This window comes from Miscanthus floridulus, chromosome 8, assembly GCF_019320115.1.
Source record: "Miscanthus floridulus cultivar M001 chromosome 8, ASM1932011v1, whole genome shotgun sequence".
In the NCBI taxonomy this organism is placed as follows: domain Eukaryota; kingdom Viridiplantae; phylum Streptophyta; class Magnoliopsida; order Poales; family Poaceae; genus Miscanthus; species Miscanthus floridulus.
Window position 1 is genome coordinate 31,037,706 of NC_089587.1, and position 15,846 is coordinate 31,053,551.

A 15,846-nucleotide genomic window follows, 5' to 3' on the forward strand; every position below is an offset into this window, starting at 1 on the left:
CTTGACATACTTCGCCAGCCATGGGAGAACATAGTGGGGTACAGCTGGGGCAGCGTAGTCCTAGCATGGACGTATCGATAGCTATGTGTTGTCTGCCGTCGCACCTCAGGATATGCGAACATTGGGGGTTGCTCCTACCTACTCCAGGTTTGGTGTTGGAAACGATTACCCGTTGGGAGGCCCCTTAATAATAGTTTACTGGTAAGTACTTTGGTTCATTATATTCTTCTAGGCAGTTAGATATAATGAGATTATTTATTGCTAATTCATTATCGTGTTCAATACAGCAATGGAACGGGCATGATACACTCCCTACAGCTCTGTATATCTGGACGGAAGCACAATTAGTTAGAAGGAATGCGTGGCGCAAGTACAGGGAGTATACGAATGGTCTCGACGTCCTAACACAACACTAGGTTACGCTCTCTATACTATCGTAGCAGTGTCTTCTTCGATGTACACTATATCACAACCTAACATAATTATGAAATTTCAGGTGTTTTGGTGTCCTTGGGATTCTCCAGAGCTCTAGGACTATCTGAGTCCTGTCACTAGGGACGAGTCATACGAGTATCGCTGCGACGTCCCTCTTATTTTCTTCCATGTGGTTGAGATTTATTTGTCCATCCGGGTCTGCAGACAGTTTAGAAGAATGACAGGCTACCCACCACCGCTTTACTTTACCAATCAAGTATTGCACGGGTGCGTTATCGATTAATAACAATGCTACAATTTAGAGATGTATTTGGTACAACTAATATCGTTTTGTTGCAGGTTTGACCGTAGGAAGAGGTACAAGACCAAGGATTGGCGCGTGACACACAGCTCGTACATCCATTTGTCGCAGACTAGGGTACCACATGCGGTCCTTGCGGGTCCTCCACACGACCAGCACACCTTCAATGAGTACCTACGGTGGCTTCATAGGTCTACGAGGACACATATCAAGCCTCCGTACACTGACGTGGCGATTGATGAGGACTCGGAGGAAGATGTCATCGAAGATGTGTACGACGTTACCACTAGGGAGGACATACAGCTATAGAGAGCCCCGCTTCAAAGATACGTGGTAAGATACTTGAATGATATATTTTGTTATCCTTTTGGTATTAAGTATGTGTACTAAAACTGTCCAACCGCGTTTCTGTACCTAGGCGACACAATTATCTAGGCTGTCCAACGAAGCAGCGTTCCGGCTTTACGAGTCTAGAGGGCAGGGGCCAGGCGTTCTCATGGCTTTTGTGGAGGTAAACATAAACTTATCCGTTTTGAAAATATTTCTTTATTGTATATGCGTTTGGCTAATAAACTAACTTTAACGTCTATTTATGCAAAAGGTGAAGAAGAGCTGCAGAAAGCTAGCTCAGAAGTTGAGCTGCATGGACACTCCTTATGAGGAACCGCCACTCCCCGCATGGTCGGGTGGCACGTCTTCAGCCTCTTTGAGGACACCAGCTAGCTCTTCTCAGCCGATGACGCAGGGTGCCACTTCCGCGGTGCGTACACCACCACATCATAGCGCTGGGAAGGACCCTGCAACCGAGGACAAGGAGGAGGACAATGACGACGACGACGAACCCTCGGGCTTCCGCGGATAGCTCGGCCAGTGGGACGAATGGCCGCAGGACGAGATCGGCATGTCTCAGCTAGGTGGTGCCTCGTTTGGCACCCAAGGAGCCTCACAGGTATTAACAAAGATAGTTTGTTTCAATACGTAGGCTCCATAAACTAACGATCATAAAGAATTATAAGTAATCGTGCGTATCATATACCTGCAGGGTACGAGCCGTACGCACCGTCGACGCGACCATACCGACGTTGGCTACACTCCCAATGTGTTGCCAACAAATCCAAAGAGACAGAGGCGTCCGAGGGATCCTTACACTCCTGTGTCTTAGTTTGTTTAGGTCAAACGAATATTGGCATCTGAAACTTGCAGGGTTATTTGGTTATGTTATGTCAAACTTATGTCAAAACAATGAATATGTTATGTGGCAGGTTGTCAACTTGCTTCTTATTCGTTTCGTTGAGTCATGGCAGCACTGCCGGCGAGATTAAGTACCCTGCGTTCGGGAACCGGTAGTCCCGGCGTATCTGGACACCGGTGGTAATTTTTTGTAATTGATTATTTAAAATGGTGCATAACCGTATTATGAAAGACAAAAAACTAATCATTGGCTTTTCAAATTCTCTATTCGTCCGTGAAAAAAACTCAACAAAATACGGACGCGACGCGTTTCGATTCTACCATCCAGGTAGCCCGGGCCAGCGGCAGGCGCAGCGGCTAGATGGTGTGGCTGCTCGTGTGGTATGTTTGGTTCAGCCGCGCCACGCAACAGGGCGTGGCACTGCCGCGCCATGGTCGGTGGCGCGGCAAGACCCACCACGTCAGCGCCCCCTGACCGGCCCACGCCACGTCAGCCCTATGCCGCGCCACCATGCATGGCGTGGCACAGGCATTTGGCCGCGCCAGGGCAATAGGCGCGGCTAAAAGTGTTAGTTTTAAAAAAACCCGACAGTGTTAGATTTAAAATTATATTAAAAAAGGGTTAAAATTAAAAAAAAATATTCTCCTTTATGCGGGGTAGCGCATGGGAGTGTGTGCGGCCACTCGTTCGGCGTGGGGTGCATGCGGCACGGGGCAGGGTATGGGAGCACGTGCGGCCACTCGTTTGGGGCAGCGCATGCGAGCACATGCGGCCTCGCCCGGCGTGGGGTGTATGCGGCGCGTGGAGACCTGTGCATGCGCTGTGACCAGAGAGACGGACCGACAGAGAGAGGAGTGCGGGGCCCGCATACTCAATGGCATTGAGCTCCATATGTTTCACGCGTTTAGATGTATATTTTATATTGTTCATCTGGATGTTGCATGTGTTTCATCCAGATGTTGTATGTGTTTTATCTGGATGTTGCATATGTTATGGCTATGCATATATGTTGCAAGTGTATATTTCAAATGTTTCATCTGTTTACATATGTTGCAAGCGTCTATTCAAAATGTTTCATCTGTTTCAGACGTATGTTGTAAATGTTTTCACCTGTTTCATATGTATGTTGTAGAAGTGCTTCATCTTGCAACATTACCAGGTGCAGGCAGTCCCCATGGGCGTAGCGGTCCCCACATGCGCGGCAAGCGAAGCGAGCGTGGGTGGTCCCCACCTGCATGCACATCAGTATGCACGAGGCGGGCATCAGCAGGCATGAGGCGCACAACTGCATGCGTAGTCGCACCAGCATGCGGGGGTGGGTGTGCAGGCGCAGCAGTTGCATGCGGGGCGGATGTGTCCAGTTGCATGCGGGGGCGGACGTGCATACGGGGCAGCATGCGTGATAGGCAGGACGGGCGCAGCAGGCGGGGCAGGCGTGGATGTCCGGATGGGGGCTAGCGTCCGGATGTCCGGACGCTAGCCACACCCGTTTTTGTTTGAGTGTTTGTGCCTTCAATTCAGAGAACCATGCTTGGGATAAGAACTCAAATGGAAATGGATGGTTCAAGAGTGGATTTTCTATTGTCGTCTCCAGAAGGAAACCCAATGGAATTCAGACCCAAAGCCCAAAGGTATCAAGAGTTCTTGCTGATATCGACACCATTTTTTTTTGGAAAGATCCGGATATTGCCGGCATGTAATATTAGTAACAAGTAGAAGAGCAGGTTACGGTGCCCAGACGTACAGATAAGACCTGAGTCAGTAAGAATCTGATTAGGTGGAGCATCCAGCGATGATTCCCAGAAATTTGGCATACTCACGCCACCATTTGAAGTTCTTGCTGATAACCATCAGCCTGTTTGTTTCGGCTTATACGATCGTGGATTATAAGCTGCAACAGTATTTTTCTCTCACACCAAACCAGCCAGCAGTACTTCTAGCTTATAATCCACAATCATCTCAGCCGAAACGAATAGGCTGCATACCATTTGTGTTTTTTCTGTGCCATCTGGCTACACACCCATGATACGATTCAAACTGCGCATGCCTAATTTCCAGGAATTTCCCAGCAATTGCTCTAAATCTTGGGTACTCCCTATTTGTTGCAGGTTGTGGCAAACTGACAGTGACAAAAATGTTTCTTCTCTTCAGCTAAAGAGTTGCTTGCACACCAAGTAGCAATATCACTTTTAAGAAATTTTGTGGTCTGAAGTTCCGGTCAACTAGTGACTTCTATATCTGACGCAATTCCCCTTTCATGACGTACTACACATTGTCTTGTATGTCAACATGCGTTTTTAATTTTATTCCAAAAGCATCACATGTCAACAAAGTTTCGAGATTGGTTGAAGGGAAGCTTCTTGGATACTGCCCTGGCCTCCTATCTGGGATATGTATAAATAAACAGCAGCATTGGAGCCCCTCCACTCCTACCATTGATTTGTTCCAGAGATTTGAAGCTCCCAGTTCTTGTTGGCGTTGTTGTAATTTGTAAATTAAGCAGCACACACATGGATGTGCAGGAAGGAAGGAAAGGGATACCGTCGTTGCTCTCCTCGCAGGGGGAGTGCATTGCATCGAACATCACACAGGTGGCTGTTGTATTCCCTTTCTTTGTGTCGCATCATTTCTTCCGAGAAATACATGAAAGTGTTGTGCAGTCTGCTAAATTTTTGTTGATGCTTGTTGCAAACCTGCAATTAGTTATGAGTAAACTCTCTGCCTTTCAGCTGATTGGTTGGACGCCGCTGATAGAACTGAAAAATATTGCCAAGAAGGATGGCATAGATGCTCGGCTGATTGGGAAGATTGAGCCGTACCAGCCCCTTTCTTCTGTCAAGGATCGAAGTGCTCTCAGGTGACTGCTCTACTTCTTGAGGTGACATAACATATTGTTCACTTAACGCAGTAATTCAGATACGAAATGGTGAAGCTATCTTAGCATAGAAGTGCCAGTGCGCTATAGCACTCTTGTGAACTGTGATCAAAAGGTTAAGTTCTAGCATTTGTCTCATTGATACGACATATAGTCTTCAATTCTTCATTGTGAGCAAGGGCGCTGTTAATTTAAATATAGTTCAATTAGCAGAAAGATGCTGATCATATGAAATGACTGGCCGTAATGGCACATGACTTAACTGGCACACATGAGGCTTGATTCCTTCTTTTTTTTTCTCGATCGTGCCCGGGCACGTTTTTCATTAAGCAGAAGCAGAATTTGTTACACCTTAATTAAGCTGGCCACGGTAATCCACTGATTACCAAGACCAGCGACCGAAATAACACGGTTGTGATTACACAGCAGTATTTTGCGACAAACCAGCTAAGCACTAGGCCCAAATATCCTTGGCGTTAAACCGGGCCAAATCAAGGTTCATGGCCACCGGGTCAATTTCGCCTGAAAACAACACCTGCAGTGCCTCCTGCTTGGAGGCCGACAAAGGGGCAGCAAAGGTCACCCGAAACTTTTCAACGACCTCGGCATCCACAACATTGGTGTCGACAGCGACACCAAGCTTCTACATAAGAACGTTCTGCGCCTGGAGCGTGGAGTTGGCCGCACGGGGCTTCCTGGCGAGGCGTTCGCTGCGCCTCAGCTTGAACCCCGACTTTGGCATCTTGGACCTCCTGAGCTTGGGGCCAGCACGGATGATGGGGGCTTGATTCCTTCTTTAATGTAGATTTCTTTTCTTCGAAATAACATACAACTGTTTGTGATACAACTCAAAGCGTTAAATTGTAACAATTTCGTAATTCTAAATTTGCAGATTGATTGAAGATGCGGAGGAGAAAAGCCTGATCTCACCTGGCATAACAACACTAGTGGCACTCACGAGTGGTAATCTTGGTATTGGTCTGGCATTTGTTGCGGCTCAGAAAGGCTACAGATTCGTTGCCGTCATGCCAGCAAAAATTGCAATAGATAAGCAGATTTTGTTGAGATACATGGGCGTTGAAGTGATATTAGTTGGTAAGTAGCTATACACAATGTCCAATCGTCCATTATACCAATTGAGCAAGTCTCTCTGATAGTCTGATGGGAACCTACTCGTCTCTTGCAGATGCTACAATTAATGGATTCAAGGGGCTACTTGATAGAGTAGAACAGCTTAAGAACGAAATGGAAAATGTTTATGTTATAGACCAGTTCACTAATCCTGCAAATCCCGATGCACACTTCAGATGGACTGGTAACGTGATCTCTTCAATGTAAATTGGATGTGGTAGCAGTATTGTTGGAACTATGTGTTAGATGATTCTTCCTGGAGTTCTTAGAGACTTACAGTATTTTGTCCCACAGTCAATTGCATCCTAGAGTTGCACCATGAAAACATGAACTAAGCACTTACAGTATTTTGTCCATAGTCAGTTGCATCTTGGAGTTGCTCCATGCAAACATGAACTAAGCGCTACAAACTTCTGGAATAAAGCATTCTGCACAACTACCTCTTTCATGGAGTCAAGGCCGTGCTGACTTTTACATGAATACAGAATACACATTTCCCTGAAAGTGTCTACGAAGGACTATGTTTTCTTGATAATGGAAGACTTGGCTCCCAGCCTCTGGCTAATAAGAAGCACACAGCCTAAAAAATAAAAAAGACCACACTCACTCTAGTGGCTATCAATTCATAGACTAGGTTTCGAAGGAGCCACCTATGTACAGAGCCAATGGATAACCACAACCATAACCAACAAAGGTTTTTTTTCAAAAACCAAAACATTCATGTTTAACCAACCAAATGGACTAACATATAGTCGTGGCACCTTGCAACACTAGTAGTTTCACATCTTTGGCTAAACCCGTTAACCAGCTACCGAACATATGTATGTTAGACATAATCTGCTGCTCCCCAGTCTCTTCTTGGTTGGAGACTGGTCGGCTCGGCCGACCACTCCCTGTTGGGAGTTGGGGATTGATCGGCTCTGCCGAGTTCCTATAGCAGTAGCAGTATTAGTTGGTAGCTATTACATCAGCCACGACATGGTAGTGGGCTGATGTAAGCTTTGTACTACTAGGAGTAGTTGGTACACTCTGCACCTTAGGAGTAGATAGTTGGTGTACCCTGTATCTTAGGAGTAGGTAGTTGGTGTACCCGGTACCTTAGGAGTAGGTAGTTGGTGTACTCTTATACTTAGGAGTAGGTAGTTGGCCAACAACTATATACCTGGTAAAGGTATAGCTAGAGTTGTATATATTCTATCCAAATAGCAATGGAATACTCAGTTCAGTTGCCACAAATCAAAGGGTAGGGCTTCGGTCAACGTTGGTGCTTGTGCTGAGTGTGTGTGTGCGCTGTTCTTAATCTCTTCTTCTATCTCTAGCCATAGTGAGTGTGTGTGTGTGCTGGTAAGCTAGTTGCTTACCTGTGCAGGGTAGCCAGGGATCAACAAGTGGTATCAGAGCCGTACAAACATCGTCGCCAGACTAACCGCTGACGTTTGGAGAGAGTGGATGACAGTAGCGGCGCTGCTGTGGCTGCCCAACCACGATAGGAGATTGTTGTGCGCACGGTGTGGGAGGTCAGCGGCACCAGTTGGTCGACACTGACTCATATCAACTATGACGAGTGGGCGGTGACCATGAAGGTCAAGCTCAGAGCCCGACGGCTCTGGACTGCTGTTGATAAGGGCACTGACAACAAAGAAGATGACATGTCAGCATTGGAGGCTATCATCGCTGCTGTGCCAGCGGAGTACAGGGAGCCACTGGGGGCAAAGAGCTCTGCTAAGGAGGCGTGGGAGGCCATTACGGCGATGCGCGTTGGTTCCAACCACACAAAGAAGGCGACGACCTAGCTGTTGAAGCAGGAGTACGCCAACCTCAAGTTCAAGGATGGTGAATCGGTGGAGGACTTCTCCTTCCGCCTATAGATGCTCATCAGCAAGCTGAGGAGACACGGCGTCACCATCGACGAAGAAGAGGCGGTCTCCAAGTACCTCCACTTCGTACCAACAAAGTACATCTAGATCGCTCTCTCCATAGAGACGATGCTGGATCTATCCACCTCATTGAGGATGTGACGGGTCGGTTGCGGGTGATGGACGAGCGCCTAGAGCAAGCGACAGCAACGACGGACAGCGGCAAGCGGCCGTTGACAAAGGAGGAGTGGGCTGCCCGGATGAAGGAGAAGAAGTCCGAGGAAGCCTTCTCCAGCCATGGTGGCGATGGTAAGCACCATGGCAAGGCTTCTTCAGAGAAGAAGAAGAAGAAGGTCGACCCCAATGCCTGCCAGCACTGCGGGAAGATAGACCATTAGGCAAAGGAGTGCCTAAATTGCAAGGAGGAGAAGAAGGCTGAGGCTCATCTGGCGTAGGCTGATAATGATGATGAGGCCACTCTCCTGATGGTGACATTCTGTGTACTGCACGACATTGAGACCAAGGAGAAGGGAGAGGGGATGGCGGTGGAAGGGCCTAGGAAGGCTCTGAAGGCTGTCAACCTTGATGAATTGCGCACCCAAGTCCACCTTGGACGTGTGGGCGGTGAGTAGGAGCAATGGTGGTACCTAGACTCCGGTGCCAGCAACCACATGATGGGCTCCAAGATAGCCTTCTCCAAGCTCGACGATGACGTGACCGACATGGTGAAGTTCGGTGATGGCTCAAGGATGGTGATCCGAGGGCGCAGCACCATCATCTTTAGGTGTCAGAATGGCGAGCACCATGCACTAATAGATGTATATTACATCCCGCAGCTGTGTTCAAGCATCATCAGCATTGGCCAGCTGGATGAGCGCGGCAGTGAGGTACTAATCAAGGATGGCATCCTCAGGATTAGGGACTAAGAGCAGCGGCTTCTTGCCAAGGTAAAGAGGTCCCCGAATCGGCTATACCTGCTCGACCTCAAGGTGGAGAAGCCCATCTACTTGGCTACATGGCGCACAGAGGAGCCATGGCTATGGCATGCTAGGTATGGACATCTCAGCTACGACACACGGATCAGGGCATGGTGCGACACCACACCATGCCATACTCGCCATAGTAGAATGGCGTGGTGGAGCGGCGGAACCAGACGGTGGTCGGCATGGCTCGATCCATGATGAAGGCTAAGAAGATGCAGGCGGAGTACTAGGGAGAGGCGGTGACCACAACGGTGTTTATCCTCAACCGTGCGCCCACCAAGGCCCTGAAGGGCAAGACTCCATTCGAGGCTTGGCATGGACGCAAGCCGAATGTGTCCTTCCTCAGGACATTTGGCTACGTCGGCCATGTGAAGAACACCAAGCCTCACCTCGACAAGCTAGAAGACAGGAGCACGCCGATGGTGCTCCTAGGCTACGAGGAGGGCAGCAAGGCCTATCAGCTTTATGATCCTAAGAGAGGCAAGGTGGTGATCTCTAGGGATGTGATGTTTGATGAGAAGGCATCCTGGGACTAGGACAGTCCAAGCATGGGGGAAGCTGGTGGCTTCACCAGCACCTTCGTCGTCGAGCTCATGGTCATCCATGGTGGTGGAGACACTGGAGAGGAGGTTCCGACCACTCTAGCAATAGAGCTAAGCACTCCTAGGGCAGTGCCGAGCACTCCAGGAGGGGTATCGAGCACTGCAAAGGGGTGCCGAGCACTTCAGCAGCAGTGCAGAGCGCTCCAGTAGTGGAGTCGACCATTCCAAGAGTGGTGCCGACTGCTCCAACAGTGGATCCGACCACTCTAGTAGTGGTGTCGAGCGGTCTAGCAGCGTTGCCGACCACTCCGGCAGAATAGAGAAATAGGGGACCATCGATCGAGTTCACCTCCCCTTGAGCGACATCAGTGAGTTTGTGGATGCCTTCCACGACAGCGAGGAGGTCCGATTTCGTAGGCTGGACAACATCGTCAGCAATGCAGGGGCCATAGGCCTAGCGAGTCGATTGCTCGATGAACCAGAGCTACTCCTTGTTAGTGCCGAGGAGCCACTAACGTTCGCAGTGGCTAAATGAGACACCAATTGGCGATGGGCGATGTTGGAAGAGATGAAGGCCATCGACGACAATGGCACATGGGAGCTGGTAGATCCACCGGTGGGCTGTAGGCCGATCGGCTTAAAGTGGGTCTACAAGGTGAAGCGGGACGAGTGCGGCGCCATGGTCAAGTACAAGGCTCAGCTCGTCGCCCGTGGCTTCGTGCAGTGTGAGGGCATCGACTTTGAGAAAGTCTTTGCTTTGGTGGCACAAATGGAGTCCGTTCGCTTGCTGTTGGCCATGGCAGCAGCGAATGATTGGCGTGTCCACCACCTCGATGTCAAGTCTATGTTCCTCAATGGTGAGTTCGCGTAGATGGTCTTCGTCAAGCAAGCTTCAGGCTTCACCGTCAAGGGCATTGATCACATGGTGCTCAAGCTACGCAAGGCGCTCTATGGGCTACGGCAGGCCCCTCCGGCGTGGAACACCAAGCTTGACGCCACCTTAGGCAAGCTTGGGTTCACTCGCTGTGCTACAGAGCATGTGCTCTACACGTAGTGACAGGGTAAGGAGGAGCTCATCGTCGGCGTGTACGTGGATGACTTAATCATCACCGGAGTGCGAGTAGAGGACATCGACGGTTTCAAGCGTGAGATGGCGGCTCATTTCAAGATGAGCGATCTTGGCATGCTCTCCTACTACCTTAGCATCGAGGTGAGGTAGGGAAAGCAGAGCATCTCCCTAGGTCAGCGCGCCTACGTGGAGAAGCTGCTGGAGCACGATGACATGGCGGAGTGCAAGTTGTGCGCAACTCCGATGGAGGAGTGGCTGAAGCTGAGCAAGCACATCACTGCTGCAAAGGTGGACGCGATGCGCTACCAAAGTATCATCGGCGGGCTGCGCTACCTCACTCATACCTGACTGAACATTGCGTTTGTGGTTGGGTACGTCAGCCGTTTCATGGAGGACCTGCGCGAAGATCACTGGTCGACAGTGAAAAGGTTGCTGCGCTATGTCAAGGGGACGCTCGATCAAGCGATCATCTTGCCCAAGAGTGGCGGCAAGGGAGGGTTGTGGCTCACGGTGTTCAGTGAGGCACCCCAAGGCAAAGGAGGGTGAGCCGAAGCTCATTGTTTTCAGCGATGCGGACATGGCGGGCGACATTGATGGGCGACGGAGCACCTCCGGCGTGCTCGTCTTCTTTGGAGCAGCCCCCATTGCTTGGCAGTCACTGAAGCAAAAGATCGTGGTGCTATCGACGTGTGAGGCGGAGTACGTCATAGCGACCATGACGGCGTGCCAGGCTGTATGGCTGCGCCAGCTGCTGGGCGAGCTGACCGGCGAGGAAGCTCACCCATCAGCTCTGATGGTGGACAACCAGCCCGCCATCGCCCTCACCAAGAACCCTGTCCTCCACGACCGGAGCAAGCACATCAATATTAAGTTCCATTTCCTCCGGGACTGCATCGACGGAGGGCAGATCATCATCGAGTTTGTCGAGACCGACATACAGCTCGCTGACATCCTCACCAAGTCACTCGGACGCCTATGGTTTATGGAGCTGAGGAGGATGATTGGCATGGATGGGGTCAAGGCATCGGGCTAGCAACAGGATTAGGGGAAAAATTGTTAGACATAATCTGCTGCTCCCCAGTCTCTCCTTGGTTGGAGACTGGTCGGCTTGGCCGACCACTCCCTGTTGGGAGTTGGGGACTGATCGGCTCTGCCGACCAGTTACTGTAGCTGTAGCAGTATTAGTTGGTAGCTATTACATTAGCCATGACATGGTAGTGAGCTGAGGTAAGCTTTGTACTGCTAGGAGTAGTTGGTATACTCTGTACCTTAGGAGTAGGTAGTTGGTGTACCTTAGGAGTAGGTAGTTGGTGTACTCTTGTACTCATGAGTAGGTAGTTGGCCAACAATTATGTATCTGGTAAAGGTACAGCTATAGTTGTATATATTCTATCCAAAGGGTAATGGAATACTTAGTTCAGTTGTCACAAACCAAAGGGTAGGGCTTCGGCCACGCCGGTGCTTGTGCTGAGTGTGTGTGCGCTGTTTCCAATCTCTTCTTCTACCTTTAGCTATAGTGAGTGAGTGTGTATGCTGGTAAGCTAGTTGCTTACCTGTGCAGGGCAGCCGGGGATCAACAATGTAATATGCTAGAAGGTTTTGTTAGTCCCAAAGCCATTTGACTCATCCTACAAATCAGTTAGGCAACTCGACATTCAAAGAACAAGTGTCTGATTGTCTCATTTTTTGTGACAAAAGTAGCATATCCTGCTTCCTTGACCGTTGTGCTTGTCTTTTGTCCAAATAACTCTCTTCGTTGGTACCACATTAAAACCTTAAATTTTAGTGGTGCTAGAGATGCTAAAGGAAGCCCTTTCGAATCCTTATGTTTATCTATTGCTAATCCTGTAGCATCATAATCCACAAAAGCACCAACTTTTGACTAGGAGTGAACGTCAGTAAATTATCACTCTATTCCTGAGACTTCTTTTCTATCCTAAAATTTGTTTATAGGACCTGAGATATGGAACGACACAAAAGGCAAAGTGGACATATTTGTTGCTGCAACAGGTTCAGGAGGCACATTGACAGGCACTGGGAGGTATCTGAAGATGATGAATCCATCTGTAAAGCTAATCTGCGTTGAACCAGCTGAAAGTGCAGTAATTTCAGGTAAGACATGTGACCACTATATGTTTTCAAAAAATAACATGTGACCACTATGTATGTCAACATTCCACCGATATATGTTCTTCATAGTTTGCCATGCTTAGTGCGCGGGATCTTTATGTTTGTGTATTATTTGACCTGCAGGTGGTGAGCCAGCGTATCATCAAATACAAGGGATAGGGCCTGGTTTTATCCCAGAAATACTAGACACATCACAAATAGATGAAATCATAACAATAACTTCTGAAGAAGCCATGGACATGGCAAGAAGATTGGCACGCGAAGAAGGATTGCTCGTTGGCATATCTTCAGGGGCAAATGCAGCTGCTTGCTTAAAGGCACGCTCTTTAGTATTTACTCTTACTTTTTCTGCAAATTTTACAGTCATCTATTACTTATTGTTCCATGGTCATATGATTACGTACTACCTTGCAGGTTGCGGCAAGAGAGGAGAACAAGGGAAAGATGGTTGTGACTATGTTTTCCAGTGGTGGGGAGAGGTACTTGAACTCAGAACTCTTTGCTCAGGTGAAGGAGGAATGCGTCAACATCAACATGGCCTTCTAAATTAAATGTTCAGTTTCAGGCAATAGTAGCATTTTATTGTAGTGCAATGCTATCCTACGGTCTACCTTGCAGGATTTCATTTTATTGTAGTTGTAAGGAGTGCCTTTGAATGTTAAATAAAACCAGGCAATGTATCTTTTCCCTTTTTATCAAGAAAGCAAATAAATGTTGTGATTAGTTCCATTGCAGAAGCATGGACTCTGGCTGGTCAATTTATCATTCATCAAGTCGTCAACATGTTATAGTTTTTCATTACATAGATTCAGAATGATATTGTTGCTTTCCCGCATTTTTTAACGGAAATGCTGTGCTAAAGGCGTCCAATCGTCTGGACGCTCCCGTTCGCGGGCCGCGACACCAGCCCTATGGCCTAATAGTCGTATCTTCTTTAACACTCAAACGCTTCCGTTCTCAAGAAAACTTCCAACACTTGGACACTTCCATTCCACAGCGCCGTGGCCGCACTCCACCGCGCTGCCTCAGTGTTCTCCATGACATTCGAGTGCCCACCGGACTGCATCTCCATCGGACCCGAGCGCGGCCGCCCGCCTTCCTCCATCTCCGCCGTGGCCTTCTCCAGCGCGCGGACGACCTTCTCCACCGGAGTGGTGACAGCTCGCGCCAGATCCGTCGCGGTCTTCTCCAGCGGACCTGTCGCGGCCTTCTCTACACCGATGAACTCCACACGCCGACAAGCCTCCATTCCCAAGCAGCAAGGAGATGTTGCGTTGAAAGTGCATGTTGCAAACATATGTTTCAGGTGTTTCAGATGTTTCAAAGGTATATTGCAAGTGTTTTGTATCAGTATTGTAAAAGTAGATTGGGATATTGCAAAAGTAGATCGGCATATTGCAAATGTTGCAATGGCTATGCACGTATGTTTCAAGTGTATGTTTCAGATGTTTCATATGTATCAGACGTATGTTGCAAGTGTTTGCATCTAGATGCCAAAAGTAGATCTGGATGTTGCATATACATGCATATTGCAAGCGTATGTTTTAAGTGTTTTAGGTGTTTCATACGTCTGTTGTAAGTGTTTTATCTAGATGTTGTATGTGTTTGTAATGGTTTTCAAGTGTTTTTAGGTGTTTTTTGCCAGTGTTTCAGACGCATATTTTAAGTATTTCATCTACTTTCTTTTGTATGTTGTAACTGTTGCATCTGTATTTCAAAAGTAGATCGGGTGTTGCACATGGGATGCGAGTAGGAAGCGGCTGGCGGCGCCGGCAATGTCCGGGACGGCGTGGGCCCGCTGCTGGGGCGCTCGCTCGCAAACCCGACACGCAGGGGTGCTCACTCACTCGCTGAGCGGATACCGTCTGGCGTCCGACGCTAGTGCCTCGGAGCAGACGTCCAGGCACCAGCAAGTCTGTTGTTTTAAGAACCCTACATTGAACAGCCTTTTGTATTTTGAAAAAAAAGATCCAGCCTTATATGTACAAGTACACGAAGGTGCATATATTATTCAAAATCAAAGCAAGCAAGAAAAATAAAAAAACTCCTTTCCCCCTATTTTTGGTTCATCTCAAGCAGAGATTTAGAATATTATGCATATAATCATCTGAAAGGAGGATGCAATGTGGTGGCGTACAGATCAAAGATTTGCTGCAATCTCGTATTGGCGGCGTTGTGACACCAACAAGGCTGGTCCATGTGAAAACACTCGAACAAGGAGGCCCAATGTCCTCATTGACCGCCCAGAGTCAACCTGGCCCCAGTTCCCACTTGGGGCTTGGGCAAGAAAGAAGACGGATAAAATCAAAAGATCCTTCCTATGAAAAGGATATGAGAACACCAATAGGGGACACTGCTTGGTAAATTGGCTGACAACGGGCAAGCCTAAGGAGCTGGGAGGAATGGGAGTGCTGGACCTGGAAAGATTTGGGAGAGCTCTTCGCCTCCGGAGGCTGTGGCAGGAATGGGTAGACGGCTCAAAGCTATGGGTGGGAATGAAAGTACTATGCAACAACATAGACCACCTCCTTTCAACTCCTCTACCACAGTCACAATCAGAAAAAGGTAACAAGGCTCGCTTCTAGCATCATAATTGGCTTGACGGAGAGGCGCCCAGATACTTAGCGCCACACGTGCGCAGGAAGAATAGGACTGTGAGTCAGGAACTATGCAATGACAATTGGATCCGATCGCTGCGGGCGTATGTGACAACAACAACATAGCTCCAAGAATTTATCGGGCTTTGGATTAGATTGCAAGGGGTGCAGCCGCAGCCTGATGTGCATGACACAATCACTTGGAAGTGGACAGCTGATGGAGTTTACTCCACACGTTCGGCATACTTGATTCAATTCAAAGGATCCCATAAAAAATTCAAGCACGAACTCATCTGGAAGGCGCAAGCAGAAAACAAATGCAAAGTGCATGCTTGATCCTAATGCACAACAAAGTTCTAACGGCGGACAACCTGCAAAAGAGAGGATGGCTTCATCAGGATCATGGTGCAGCTGCCGCAGCGGGACCCTGCCTGCATTGGCGAATGGTGGGAAGATGCAACAAGCAAGATCTGAAATCAGGAACGCAGACGTTTGAATGGAATACTAATATATATTGTGTGAAACTTTTGGAAGGAGAGGAATAATAGGAATTTTTAGAACTAGTTCAAGACAGCACATCAGGTGCCTTCTTGACCAAAGAGGATATGTGCAAAGGCGTAGGGCTTTTTCCTTTGCGGGGCGAAAAAATTGACAATGGAAGGGGTGTATCTACTTTGGCCCTAGGACGGGTGTGATTGGTCCAATGGGTGCCATGTGTACATAAAATATTCTCTT

General features: G+C 48.4%; 1 protein-coding gene across 1 annotated transcript; it reads left to right on the top strand.

Annotated features, from left to right (window-relative positions):
- Positions 1-4,438: 4,438 nt before the first annotated feature.
- On the top strand, positions 4,439-13,060 carry LOC136471472 (cysteine synthase-like). Its single transcript, XM_066469201.1, has 7 exons — positions 4,439-4,519; positions 4,658-4,785; positions 5,696-5,898; positions 5,990-6,118; positions 12,338-12,496; positions 12,638-12,831; positions 12,929-13,060. The coding sequence occupies exons 1-7, from the start codon at positions 4,439-4,441 to the stop codon at positions 13,058-13,060; spliced, it is 1,026 nt and encodes a 341-aa protein (XP_066325298.1).
- Positions 13,061-15,846: the final 2,786 nt, after the last annotated feature.

Bases quoted from the DNA above. Each gene is read 5' to 3' on its own strand.
- LOC136471472 (XM_066469201.1), top strand. From the start codon at position 4,439: ATGGATGTGCAGGAAGGAAGGAAAGGGATACCGTCGTTGCTCTCCTCG. The intron at 12,497-12,637 runs GTAAGACATGTG...TTTGACCTGCAG, and splicing joins TGAAAGTGCAGTAATTTCAG to GTGGTGAGCCAGCGTATCAT. The intron at 12,832-12,928 runs GCACGCTCTTTA...ACTACCTTGCAG, and splicing joins ATGCAGCTGCTTGCTTAAAG to GTTGCGGCAAGAGAGGAGAA.